At 40.2% G+C, this 12,785-nt stretch overlaps 1 protein-coding gene across 1 annotated transcript; it reads left to right on the forward strand.

Annotated features, from left to right (window-relative positions):
- The first annotated feature begins 444 nt into the window (after positions 1–444).
- Positions 445–12,411, forward strand: rtbdn (retbindin). Its single transcript, XM_082531013.1, has 6 exons — positions 445–705; positions 1,603–1,764; positions 1,884–1,983; positions 2,782–2,910; positions 3,751–3,847; positions 11,008–12,411. The coding sequence occupies exons 2-6, from the start codon at positions 1,605–1,607 to the stop codon at positions 11,353–11,355; spliced, it is 834 nt and encodes a 277-aa protein (XP_082387139.1). The 5' UTR covers positions 445–705; positions 1,603–1,604; the 3' UTR covers positions 11,356–12,411.
- The last annotated feature ends 374 nt before the right edge of the window (positions 12,412–12,785 follow it).

Genomic DNA, 12,785 nt, shown 5'->3' on the forward strand with positions numbered 1-12,785 from the left:
GAGTTCACGGTGTTTTGTTCCCGCAGAGATTTGTGTTCACTGTCCTCAGCATATCATGCAGTATTAAATCTCAGCTGTACCCTCCTCTGACCCTGTTATCTGAAAAAAAAAAAGAAGTCCTGACCTCACTGTGTGTATGTGAATATGGAGGACAGGTGTGACTCAGCACCACCTGCGATTGAGCCTGTAAAAATGAAGGGCAGTTAAGTTGAACGCTCGCGTGTTTTCATGACATTTCATTTCTCCCGTTTTTCCAACCAAAGGCATTACTCGGAAGGGTAGAAGGAAAGCTGATAACAAGGAGGATTTGGTAAACATCCTATTGGGAGATTAACAAAGAGGGAGTCCGGTCTTTTCTGTGTGTGTGTGCGTGCGCGCATGCAACGGAGGGAGGGATGGAGAGAGAGAGAGAGAGAGAGAGAGAGAGAGAGAGGGCTTCCCAGAATGGGGCAGAGCAGGGAGGGGGTGAGTTGCCTGCTGGACGGGACTGAAACGTCCTTCATATAAACCGGTGACAAAGTGGCGAGCAGTGGGCCCCCGGGCGGCAGAGATCAGAGCCAGTACACAGACGCAGAGACCGAGAAGAGGAGACCGAAGCACCGAGCAGCGCGCACGGCGGTGACTGGAGCCACAGCAACACAACGAGGAGACCCGCGAACACAATCAAACTAATCCGGACGGAGCCGCATTTATTCCCGCCTACAGGTAAAACCCACATGGATGTGCGGAGAGACTAAGCTCCACCGGGTTTTTGTAATCTTGAGGTACAATTTAGAAGAAGAATATCCACACAGAGCACAGAGGGTCACACCTCTTAGCCTACCTGTTCGCGCGATGTTGGATGGATATTTTGTAGCAGATGGGGTTTGTCTTCTCCTGTCTATAAACTCACTAATGAGCCCGCGACCCCACCCCCCTTTCCCCATAACTGCGCTTTAAAATCTTTGACTCGCAGCTTTTTGGAGCATTAAAATGATCTGCGTAGACTTTTAGTTGTAGTTTTGAAGCCTTCACGTGTGCTTTGTTTCCTTCTTAATAACCGACAGAAAAAAAATTCTGAAAAGCTGTAAAGGAGAGAAAAAGGTTATTTCTACATTATATTTTCAGCGGCTCTCTCATGCGTAAAGTCGGGGCCACCTGCTCGGGGCCATGTCCCCGCGTTCAGCAGATTTGTTTGATCGCGTCATGTAGGCAACACATCGACCGCAAGCCTGTCAGATTAAACGACTACGCATGTCAGCCATGTCAGCACAGTGCCTTAGTTCCAACTAATTAGGCTCACCCTGTCTATACTAGGTCACCACACAGAGAGCTCAACATGGAGCTAAACAGCCGGCGCTGGTATCTCACTTATACTCTGTAACTCAGCGTATGCCATAAGACTGACTCTGTGGGTGGATGGAACAGATTTAATTGCAGCCTTTTGCATCCATTATGTTTGATTCCCACCCCTCTAGCAAACCTTTCAGTTATTATTGTTATTATTATTTGACGTAGTGCAAACCATTTAGTTCTGTTTTTGTAATGATTCGGGACTGTGTGTGTGTGTGTGTTGTTTTTTTTCTATGCTGAACACTCTTGTTCATGTGTTTGTATCTACAGAGATGGACCTCACCTCATCCTCTTCGCTATTAATTTGCGTGGTTTTGGCGGCCGCCCTGATTGGCGGGACCCGCTCGGAGGGGGTGTGTCTTCAAGATGGTAAACACAAGGCCACGCCCAGCCCGGAGCCACACCTGACGGAGTGCTCTCTGTATGCAGACAGTGAGTGATCTCATTTTCATAGTCTGTAAATCTTGGAGATGTTGGAGAACAAATTAAATCTCAAATTAAATCTAAGAACAGGCCCACGTTGATGTGTTTCTCTCTTGTTGCTGCTACAGATAGCTGCTGCACACAAGAACAAATCCAGGACATCTCTCATGTTCCTTCTGCCAATAATCAGAATGAACCCTGGGACAAGTGTGGGTCCCTCAGCCCTGAGTAAGCCTTAACCACCCTTCTAGTGTCCTCAATATTTTATTCATCTGCTGTTTTAGCCCGTTGTTGCCTCTTAATGGTGATATTTTACTGCTTCAGTTATCCATTTGTATTTTTATCAGTATTTTCAGTCTCATCAGACTGCTGTTGTCAGGAAAAAGCTAAAAACCACCAATTAATGACTGGTGGAGACCAAAAATTGACCTAAAAGAGAGTCACTACTGAATTTAAAGTCATCAGGTGTCCAGAAATACAACTAGAAATGACAAGTTTGAACATGAGCTGTTTAAGCCGAGAGATAATATGTAAAATAAGTCAATATTATAGTTGTTTTTATTGCTACATATTAGCTTAAAATCACTAGTGCTTGCTTTTATTAGCTTATTTCACATTTAATGGCTTTGTGTTTGATCTAGTTCTTCATTGGCTCTGTATAATCTATCGTTAACAGTAAGGGCCTGTGCATGTAGTCAGTACAGAATTTTAGTGTGTTAGTGGAGCCAATAAGGATGGATTTTCTGAAATAACAAACGGCACCTTAGACAAAGAGGCTGCCAGTTTACAGACAGCAACAGCAAACACATGATCAAGTAGGTCAAATTGAAAGAGGCATTTAAGTAGCATTAACCAAAGCTGGGCAAACATACTTAAGGGATCAACAGCAGCAATGATACTAATCAACTGCTCGTACTCCCCATCTTATTTAACGTTGTTTTCTTGACCTGTCTTGTGACCGGCTGTTCCAAGTTTAATACAGACTTCGCTGGTCAGTAACAAACATGACCTCTTGTGTCTTCCCAGGTGTGAAGGCTTCCTGAAGCGCGTGCTGTGTTTTTACCGCTGCTCCCCTGACGCTGCTCGCTGGCCTCATCCTCAGCGCAGCTCATACATCCAGGCTGTTCCTCTCTGCCATAGCTTCTGCCGTGATTGGTGAGGCTGCCAAGCACGTTACCAAACAAACTAAAGTCTAAATCCCCTGTCAGCGAAGGGATCCCTATCTTGGACAACAGCATACTGTGCTAAGATAGAGTGTCCAATAAAACTGTATGTTTTATTTTTTTTATTTTTTAAGAAGGTGGCAAACACACAAAGCCTAACACAAACAGCTTCATTTCATGGGTCCTATGTAAGAAAAAAAAAAGAAAGAAAGAAAGAAAGAAAAAATGAGACAACACTGGAAAGATAAGTGTAAGAGTGTTGTAAAGAATTAAAGGGCTGCTCTCTGCAAAAATACTTAAAAATTACTTAACATTTTGGAAAATATTCTTTTTGCCTTTTCTGTTAAGAGTTGGCTTAGGATGAATGATGCTACTAGAAGCTTGTTAGCTTAGCACAGACACTAGAAAATGTGGCTTTATTCAAGTACATTTGAAAAATATATATAAGTTCAGAAAGATACTCCAGAAACTTATAGATCCTAGAGTCTAACAGCTCATTAAAACACCGCTTGTCGCTTTCACACTGGATTTTTGTGAACATTAGACAAACAACATAAGGATTAACAAGCTTACGATGCGCTATTTCCAGTCTTAATACTCAGCTTATGTAAGAAGCTGCTGGTAACTTTATATTTAGCATGAAAGTGAAATCTTTTCATTTTAAGCTCCGAAAGAAAGTCGCTAAGATGTTATTTTTTTTTATTGGTTTTTGTTAAATTTATCTAGCTCAGGTAAAAAATAAAAAATAAATCTCAAGAGAAATCATTTAAATAAAAGAGTAATTGTTTGTTTTGTCATTTACATTTTTCAACATTCACATTTGTTCTTTCAGGTTTGATGCCTGCAGGATGGATTTGACTTGTGCCCGTAACTGGGCCAGAGACCCCAGGGGACAGAACTGCACTGGAAACTGTGTTCAGTATCAGCAGGTAGGCTTTAAGCAAGATTAACAAGTTAACCGGATATATTGAACCTAAAGCTATTTTTGTCTTTAGACTGGGTTTTTTTGGTTACATGGCAACTAATAGAAAATGGATAATAAAACTGATTAGTCTACTAGATTTTCTTGCAGAGAATAATCAATAAATAAAATAAATTTCATTTTGGCTGAAGTGTGAAAAGGCTGGGCCCTGCTTCAGTGGGCAGAGGCCAGCTGGGTGATTGAAAAAGAGTGACAAACGGGTGCTGGTGTGCGCAGCTGAGACCAGCAGCAAAATGACTCACGCTTCACAGGCAATGACACTCTATCTATAGACCATGTCCAATGGTGCAGTGGTGCATGAAGAAGTAAATATACACATAAAGGGACCTGTTTTTTTTTTTTTTTTTTTTTTTTCTCACATTTTTATTTTTATTTTTGGACTCTCACCTATTTCATAATTCAGAAAAATATCTGTTCCATCTTCAACCTTGGTGCAATCTCTTAGTCCATCTACTGCAAGAAACAAGTCGTTTTAACTCCTCTCACATCTTTCAGGCAAGCTTTCTTCTGATTGGCTCCTCCTCATAATAAAAATGTTTAAATAGTAGGTGGGTGGATCTTATGGGCTCACATTCCCCTTCTCTACAATGTCAAACTTCTCCTCCTTTGATACACATGAAAATCAGACATCTGTTCTCTCACTTTGCACATCTATTCAATTTCAATGAAATTATACATATAACACCAAACACAATAATAGTCACATCAGTAATGCAGAGAAAACTCCAGGCGACCCCCTATGAGCAAGCACTTGGAGACAGTGGGAAGGAAAAACTCCCTTTTAACAGGAAGAAATCTCTGGCCGAACCAGGCTCGAGGAGGTGGGGTCATCTGCAGTGACTTGTTGAAGGTTGGGAGTATACAATAAAGTACTGTAGTTTTTAGCATAAGCCAGAGTTTGTCGCTGTTAGCTCAACTTGTTTTAAAGTGAAACTTGACTGTTCTCCATTGATTTTTTTTTTTTTTTTTTTTTTTCTCTGACTATCTGAAGAGAAGCAAATACTTCCTGGGTCCTCTGATTGGCTTCCCAACATCAGACAGGGATATCATGCCTTTGCTATACTTAGAAGGGGAAAAAATAGCACTTCTACCTGTTTCTGCACTCTCCAATGTCAGGATGTCTGTTGTGCATCAGAGGGGATTTAGATGTGAATATATGCAAAGCCTGCTAGAAAATAAGTAGGTATACACCACACACCACTCATATATCTTAATATATCCGAGAGTGTGCTTTCTCTTGATTTCACTCGCATTTATCTCAAACAAGCACAGGGAGAGAGAGCGAGAGGACCACAGTGACAGATGAGCACACAGCCGCCAGGCCTATTAAGGCTGTCTGGGGGATATTAGATGATTATTGGAAATTACACATTTGTGAGAAGAGAGTAAAAGCAAAAAGAGACGTTTGGGGAGTGTTTGAGTGTGTCTCTGTCACGGTGTGTTTTCTGTGCTTTTATTGGCCCATTTTAATGTAGGGCAACACTAATGGTGCAAAAAATACTTCCAATAAATTTAAGCAGCTCTCAAAACAGAGTGTTTCAGACAGCTCGTCGGTACGCATTCAGTGCATTCAAGCAAACTAGCCCTCTTTACAGGGGCCACAAACAAGTGGCTGCCTCCTGTTTTTGGAGGTCAAAACGGTAACACTTTGTGTTTTCCTCCTCAGCCAGCAGAGATGGGAGATTTCACCTCAGACCTGCTGCACACAAGCAGCCGCTCAGACATCACACTAAAACACTCTCAGCTCCACTCCACCCAATGTTGGTGCACGTGGGTGTCTGCTGGATAAACACACACCCATACAGTTATTATTTGTAAAAGCTGAAAGCAGTAGATGTCGATTTGCATAGAGACAAGCGGATACTTTTAAAAGCATGCATAAGCACCCGCAGACACATCCTTTGCATGCAAAAATCCCTCTGGCACGCTCACTGTCTCGCTCTCTTTTTGTACTCATTGGTTACATTATTTGCCAGCCAAGGTCTGATTTATCTCAGCATTAGACACTTTTTTTTTCCCTGCTCCTGATGCAGTGGGAATGAGGTTATGTCTACAAAGAACAGCACAGAACGTCTGTGCTTGAACAACAACAACAGCATCTGTCGATAAGATATAGTGAACTAATGGTTTGTAGGGATTGGGGGGAAATGCTATAGATTTCAAAGATACCAGTAGAAGCTTAGCTTGGATAAAAGGGAAGAAATGGTAGCAAATTTAGCTGGACCTGTGTCCTATTAAATTACCTGTATAATTAAATAGTAGTAATACTTTATTTTGCAATATTCATACAAGGTTCTTATGTGAACATGGCCAAAAAAGCTGAATAATAGCCATTTAGTAATAGCAGAAATATTGCATCTTCCATTCACTGCATTGCTTTGTAAGTTTGTGGCCCTGAAAAATTGGAAAACGAGAAACCACAAACCTACACAGCAGTTAGGATTTTTTTTTTCTTCTGGTCTAGTGTTCTGTCATTGAAAAATAAGAATCAACCCTGGCTCAGATTTTTCATCTAAAAACAAAGGGAAAATGACATGTTGTTTGAGGAATTTAGTCGTTGTTCATCATAGTTGCTTTTCTATAAAAGTGGTGGTGTTTCCATCATCATTTTATCTGCCTGTCTCATGGCTCCATCTAACCTGTGTTCCCATTCTTAAGTCTACCTAAAGTAATTAAGTACAATACAGTAATGCTAAGTCAGCCTTAAAAACAAATGTAATTCTTTGTCGCTTTTTCTTCCAATCATCCACATTTGTCATGATGTCATTAATTCAAATTATCGTATTGTCATTTAGCAGCTTAGATCTAAAGCAGGAGTGTCAAAAATAAGGCCCGAGAGCCAAAATCTGGTAAAGACACCAGTTTGCCCCACTGGACGGTTTTGGAAAATGTTTGGAAACAGTATTTTCATAGTTTTTCGAATGATGAAGACCTCATACTGCACCAAAGTATTAACCAATAGATAAACAGTTACTTGCAAGAAAAGGGGGCGGGTATTTTCTTAAATTACAGAAAATTCTGTCCAATGAGCTACAAGACCCTTTTGTGTAATTTTACCCCGTATTTCTTACAATTTCAGCCCAAAAAGTCATGCTAACAGATTTCTTAAATTGCTACAGCAGCATTTCTTTATGACACACAAAAACGTGAGATGTAGTGTTGAAACTGCTCTTCTTTGTGCACTTTTCTTCTCATGTTAGATATGTCCAGTGAAACTTATTTACACAGACAGAAAGGCGAGTTTCTCACTGGTCCGGCCCTCTTAAGATCAAAGTGGCTCACATTGTAAAATGAGTTTGACATCCCTGATTTAAAAGTACTATCCTTTCAAATAATGGACATTACAACTGTCATTGTACTATGCTATGAATAATTTGATCACAGATTCTAATAGTATTATTCCAAATTTCATTTCTTCAGTCATTCATATACTGAGATTAGTTTTTATTGGTTTAGTCAAAAAACTCATTCTGATCATGACTGAAAGCTAAAATAATTTCTTCTGTTGCTTTTTTTTTTTTTTCTTTTTTTGCACATCAGGTGTAATGTGTTCGGTTTCGGATGGTGAAGGGCAGAATTAAATAAGGGCAAAGAGGACAGCGCAGAGCCCCAGGAAATTTCTGTATCTCACTTATTTGATCACACCATGTCATCTAAAGCCACTCGTGCTCATACTGAATTAGCTTTGGCAGCAAACCACGTCCGCCTGAGGAATAGTGGAAGTGTGTGTGTGTGTGTGTGTGTGTGTGTATACCTTTGTATGTGTTATAGGGTTGCTGCGATAAGACCTAAGTGTCAGACAGAGAGCTTGTAGTGGCGAGAAATAGCCATCATCCTGTTTGTCCTTCCAACACGGTAAACATATTACTTTTTTTTTTCTTCTTCTCTGAGCACTCTGCGTGACTCAGTCTTAATCCCCCAACAGACAGGAGGATGAAAGGAAGCAGACGTTTGGGTGGGGGTGTGCTACAGAGAAACAGGGGAGAGATGTACAAACAGTGAGTGCAGCAAAAAGCAAGGGGCGGTGGAGGTGGGAGGGGTACAAGAGTAGGTGATGGTTACTTGGCAGCACATCTTAATGACTGGTTATGAGGCTGTCACTGGGGAGAGAGATCGAGAGCTTAAACACAGAAAAGCGAGTGTGTGTGTGTGCGCGCAACTGAAACTTTGCTAATTTGCTTTCCTAACTATTTCTAAGCTTGTAGGCATAAACCATTTACAGCTAAACGGCTTAAATGTTGAATTGTGATTTGGTGTTACTTGTGCAGTATCCCCCCTTTAATCCGTATTTGTGTCTTATTAGAAGAGGAGCGCCTTTTTCCTTTTTTTCCCCCCCTCTTTTCACGCCCCAGAAACTCTGGTGCTAATGTCAGCAGTAACTAGACTTTCCCCTCAGAGTATAACTTTATAAAGACAGAGAGTGCTGTAATGAATTTTCTGTCAGACGGAGACACAAAAGGTGCTGCCAGCAAACTTTTCAGATTCTGCTCTGCGCGGCTTGTCGGGGACTGCAAAGGTGGCACCGAGATGAATTCTTTCAGATACAAGTGCGAGCTTTTCAAGGTCGTGTCTTTCAAGGCTGGTGTAGGTGAAGGGAGGCAGGAGAGGCAGACAAAAGCAGCCTGTGAGAGCAGCTGCCCGGCGCCTGCAGCTCCCCTCTTACACCTGGAACAGGTGCTTTGTTCAAGGCCAGTGCTGCTCTGAGATGGAAAAGTCAATAAATGCTAATGTTACACAGCAGCAGCGTGTAACAATAATGCTTCAGTTAATGGATTTTACACTTTCACATAAATAGTGTAACATATGCCCTTTATCATACATCTTTTGCAAGATTAAATCCCAGAATCTGAAATTTTGCTTGCTCGTTAATAATAATAATGGATTGCATTTATATAGCGCTTTTCGGGACCCTCAAAGCGCTTTACAATCCCATTATTCATTCACTCTCACATTCATACACTGGTGGAGGCAAGCTACAGTTGTAGCCACAGCTGCTCTGGGGCAGACTGACAGAAGCGAGGCTGCCATATCGTGCCATCGGCCCCTCTGGCCAACACCAGTAGGCGGTAGGTGAAGTGTCTTACCTAAGGACACAACGACCGAGACTGTCCAAGCCGGGGCTCGAACCGGCAACCTTCCAATTACATGACGAACACCCAACTATTGAGCCACGATCGCTGCTGTGCTGCTGGGCTACATATGAAATGCTGTGTTTGCAATATATTCTGTTTTATTTGAACAACAGTTAACCTTTGTTATTCTTTTCTGAACCGAGCATCTTTTATCACATTTCAGGCCTGCTTTCAGGAAAAAATGGGTGTGTATCAGACGTTAGCGATTTCTGCTTTTAAAGCTCACCTTTGGTCGTCAATTCATGTTTCTTGGCATATATTGAGGTGTCAAATGTCATCATTAAGGGCACATGGGGAGGTCGTTTTTTAAGGGGGGAAAGAGTTAAGAGTAACATAATTCTGCAGGTCTGACATATAATTAGAAAATTAGGAGGAAAAGCAAAAAGCTGTGTAAGAGAATACACAGCTTTCCTTTCCAAGCATACCTGGGCAAGATGAAGGATTCATAGCTTCACTTTTAAATACTGAGCATGACTCTAACAGTTACTATGGTAATACTTGTACACTACTGTTCAGTGGTAAGTTGTAGGTTTTACTTCGATACATGTATTTAATAGCAGCTGAAACTGTTAGTTGCATTAAGGCAAAAAACATTTTGCTTTTAAATGTGCTGGTGCATTTTTGTATACGAGACACGTGAGATTGTTTTTAAGAAAATGTGTCCAAAAATGCACATTTGGATGTTTGTTTAACCCTGTAAAGTCTGAACCCTGAAATAATTGCCAGAATCTTTTTTTTTTTTTTTAAAGTGGGAGTGTTTATTGAACCTTCTGACAAATTAAAAAAAGAACAACCAAAAAACATAAATTTGCATTATTTAATTTTAATTGTATCATGTTTGTTATACCTGGAATTTTGTGCAATTTAAAAGTCACACTGATGATGTAGAGGCTTCAAATATAATACATGTTAAAGAGTTAAATGTTACATTTTCCCCTAGGATTTTATTCAAGCTAGTCTTTAAATGCTTTAATCAAATTAAATAAAACATTACATATAATACAAGAAATACATAATTTAATTTATTCAAAAGGAGGTTGTCTGTCATTTCGTATTTTTGCCTTCTAATAATAGTTTCCTTTTTTTTTTAAAAAAGTAAAATATATATTTTTGTAGATCTTTTTTTAAAGCACTGTTTGTATGCTGAAGGGTTTAATTTATTCTATAAATCAGACTCTTTTAATCTTAAAACCATGCAGAACAAATGATTTTTCGCCTTGTTCCTCTGATTTACATAAAAAAAAAATGTACAAAATCCCATCAGTGGGAAAAAAAAGAAAAAGAAAAACTTTGTGTAATGTGCCAGCAAAATGAAGAACCGCTAACTCTGAAGCCAGCTCTACCCAGTGTTCAGATTTCTGTTATGGAAATTTATGCAAATCTGGGCATTAGTAGATTGTGCTGAATCTGAATATTTAAACATTACAGAAAACTGTGAATAGAAAAAAATAATCGCCTTATGCTTTGCGGTGGTATCTAGTTAACATTTTCCCCTTTTCATTATTTTATTTTATTTTTTTAATTAAAAGGTCTGCACGTCCACATGGGTGTTTTCAGTCTTGTAACTGTAAGGTACCGACTTTTTGTGCCTACCATTTATGTAGTGCTACATCACAGCAGTTGCCTCAAGGAGCTTTCTATTGTAAGGTAAAGAACCTACAGATGTAAAGGGAAAAACCCCAACAATCAAATGAGCAAACAATTAGCAAAAGTGGGAAGTAAAAACTCCCTTTTAACAGGATGAAACCTCAGTTCTGTTGGAGGTGAGTGCAGAGAGGCAGTATAAAGCTTCTCTGTGGTTTGTGTGAGGGTACCAGCAGAAATGATAAAGATGTAATAAAACACTTGCTTTTTGTTTTCTAATATTTGGTATTAAAGCTGAATTCTGAATGCTGGCACTAAAAGTCAAGGTTGTATCTCTGTGGATGGCAGAGAAAAATAATCTGCATAAATTTTGTGTTCTGCACACCTACAGATGTACCAGCACGGCAGAGATCTCTGCGAAAGCCTGTGGGGTGATGCCTTCATGACGGTCGAGGATGAGCCGGAGGAGGTTGGAGAGGCCGGAGAAATCGGAGTGGATGTCGAAGGCGTTCGTCCCTGCGGCTGCCTGACTCTCAGCCCCTCGGACAAGGACGTGATCGCCGCTCTCAGAGCCCAGCAAGACGACCCGGAGGAGCTGGATACCACCAAGACCGGCTTGCCTCAGTACCGGGCCCCTTGCCAGGCCAAGCTGCCCGTGCAGCCCAGAATGGGAAACTCCGTGCTGCGTAAGCGCTCGGTGGAAGTGGAAGACGTGGAGGGGAGTGGCAGCGGTTTGTAGATGGTGATACATGTATTCTTAGTGATAATCCTCTAGATCGTCATATACAAAAATCAATCCCTTGAAAGGGAGTTATATCCTTTCTCCTCTAACTAAACTAAACCATACAAATTTAAGCTCTCATTACTATCTTCAAATCGCAGGCATAACTTCTTTGATTTACAAAAATAATCTGATAATCTGATTTAAGTGACAAGCTTATGAACACCCGATCGATTCTTTGAACAGCCAGGATTAAACGAAACACCAAGAAAATTTTTTCAAATGAATTTAAGAAGACTACTCAAAGCTGAGTAGTCTCAATATTTTGAAAGGGCTCAATAACAAATACACTTAAGACATCCCATGATGGCTGCAAAATGTTTTTATTGCCAGCTATCAAGAGCATCTTTAGTGGGAATTTGCTTTTATGGCTCAGTGTAACATGTGGTCACATGGTAAAAGTCCTGCAGTATTAGCACTTCTGCATGAGTCAAACATGTCAAACCCAAAGTACTACATTTCATGACAATGTTGAAAACAATATATCACCATCCCGCTACTTACCGTATCTCAACTGTCTACTAGCTGGCTTTGATTTGTGCTTTAGTCACTTGTTAAATGCATTAATTAGTCCTGTGATTCCATAATGTGCAGTCTGCTTGTCATGGAGTTTATGATAGTGGAGAACGTCAAAAGTTTTAATCATCATTTTGAATGTATCTGAGATTTTTCCAACACAGTTAACTGACCTGAAAGCAAGTGTTCTGGTATGAGAACAACAGCGCCTAATACCTGAGGGGAAGGTTTAGTATTCAGAAACAACATCGGAGTAAATCAGCAGGGGCCGCATCCGTGCCAGATAAGGTTGCTCCGGTAGTTCGGTCATGTATCACTGATGTACTGTGGGTGTTTTATAAGTAGGCCATGTGTTTCTACAGTTGGGAACTGTTAGATGTAAATGTTTTATAAGAAAACAAAAAGGGAGAACTAATTTGTTTGATTTACCATAAGCTTGCTGAAATGGGTGTTTCTGTGCTTTTCTTTTCATTCTCAATAAAAACATTTCTAAACATTCCCGATGTTTCACGTGCCTTTTTTGTGGTTTCTCTCCCTTTTTTCTTTTAGTTTACTTTATATAGTAGGTGAGATTTCATACATGCTTTCTGGTAACAGCAGGTACAGTGGGGCAAAAAAAGTATTTAGTCAGCCACCGATTGTGCAAGTTCCCCCACTTAAAATGATGACAGAGGTCAGTAATTTTATCTTCTATTTTTATCATTGTGTATATTTCCAGTTTTTATCTGTTGTACAGTGTCCTTGGGTGCTTTGAAAGGCGCTATTTAAATAAAATGTATTATTATTATTAATATTATTAGTAATTTGCACCAGAGGTACACTTCAACTGTGAGAGACAGAATGTGAAAAAAAATCCATGAATCCACATGGTA

This window comes from Aulonocara stuartgranti (assembly GCF_965226115.1).
Source record: "Aulonocara stuartgranti genome assembly, chromosome: 4".
Lineage (NCBI taxonomy): Eukaryota > Metazoa > Chordata > Actinopteri > Cichliformes > Cichlidae > Aulonocara > Aulonocara stuartgranti.

Bases quoted from the DNA above. Each gene is read 5' to 3' on its own strand.
- rtbdn (XM_082531013.1), top strand. From the start codon at position 1,605: ATGGACCTCACCTCATCCTCTTCGCTATTAATTTGCGTGGTTTTGGCG. The intron at 1,765-1,883 runs GTGAGTGATCTC...TTGCTGCTACAG, and splicing joins GTGCTCTCTGTATGCAGACA to ATAGCTGCTGCACACAAGAA. The intron at 1,984-2,781 runs GTAAGCCTTAAC...GTGTCTTCCCAG, and splicing joins TGTGGGTCCCTCAGCCCTGA to GTGTGAAGGCTTCCTGAAGC.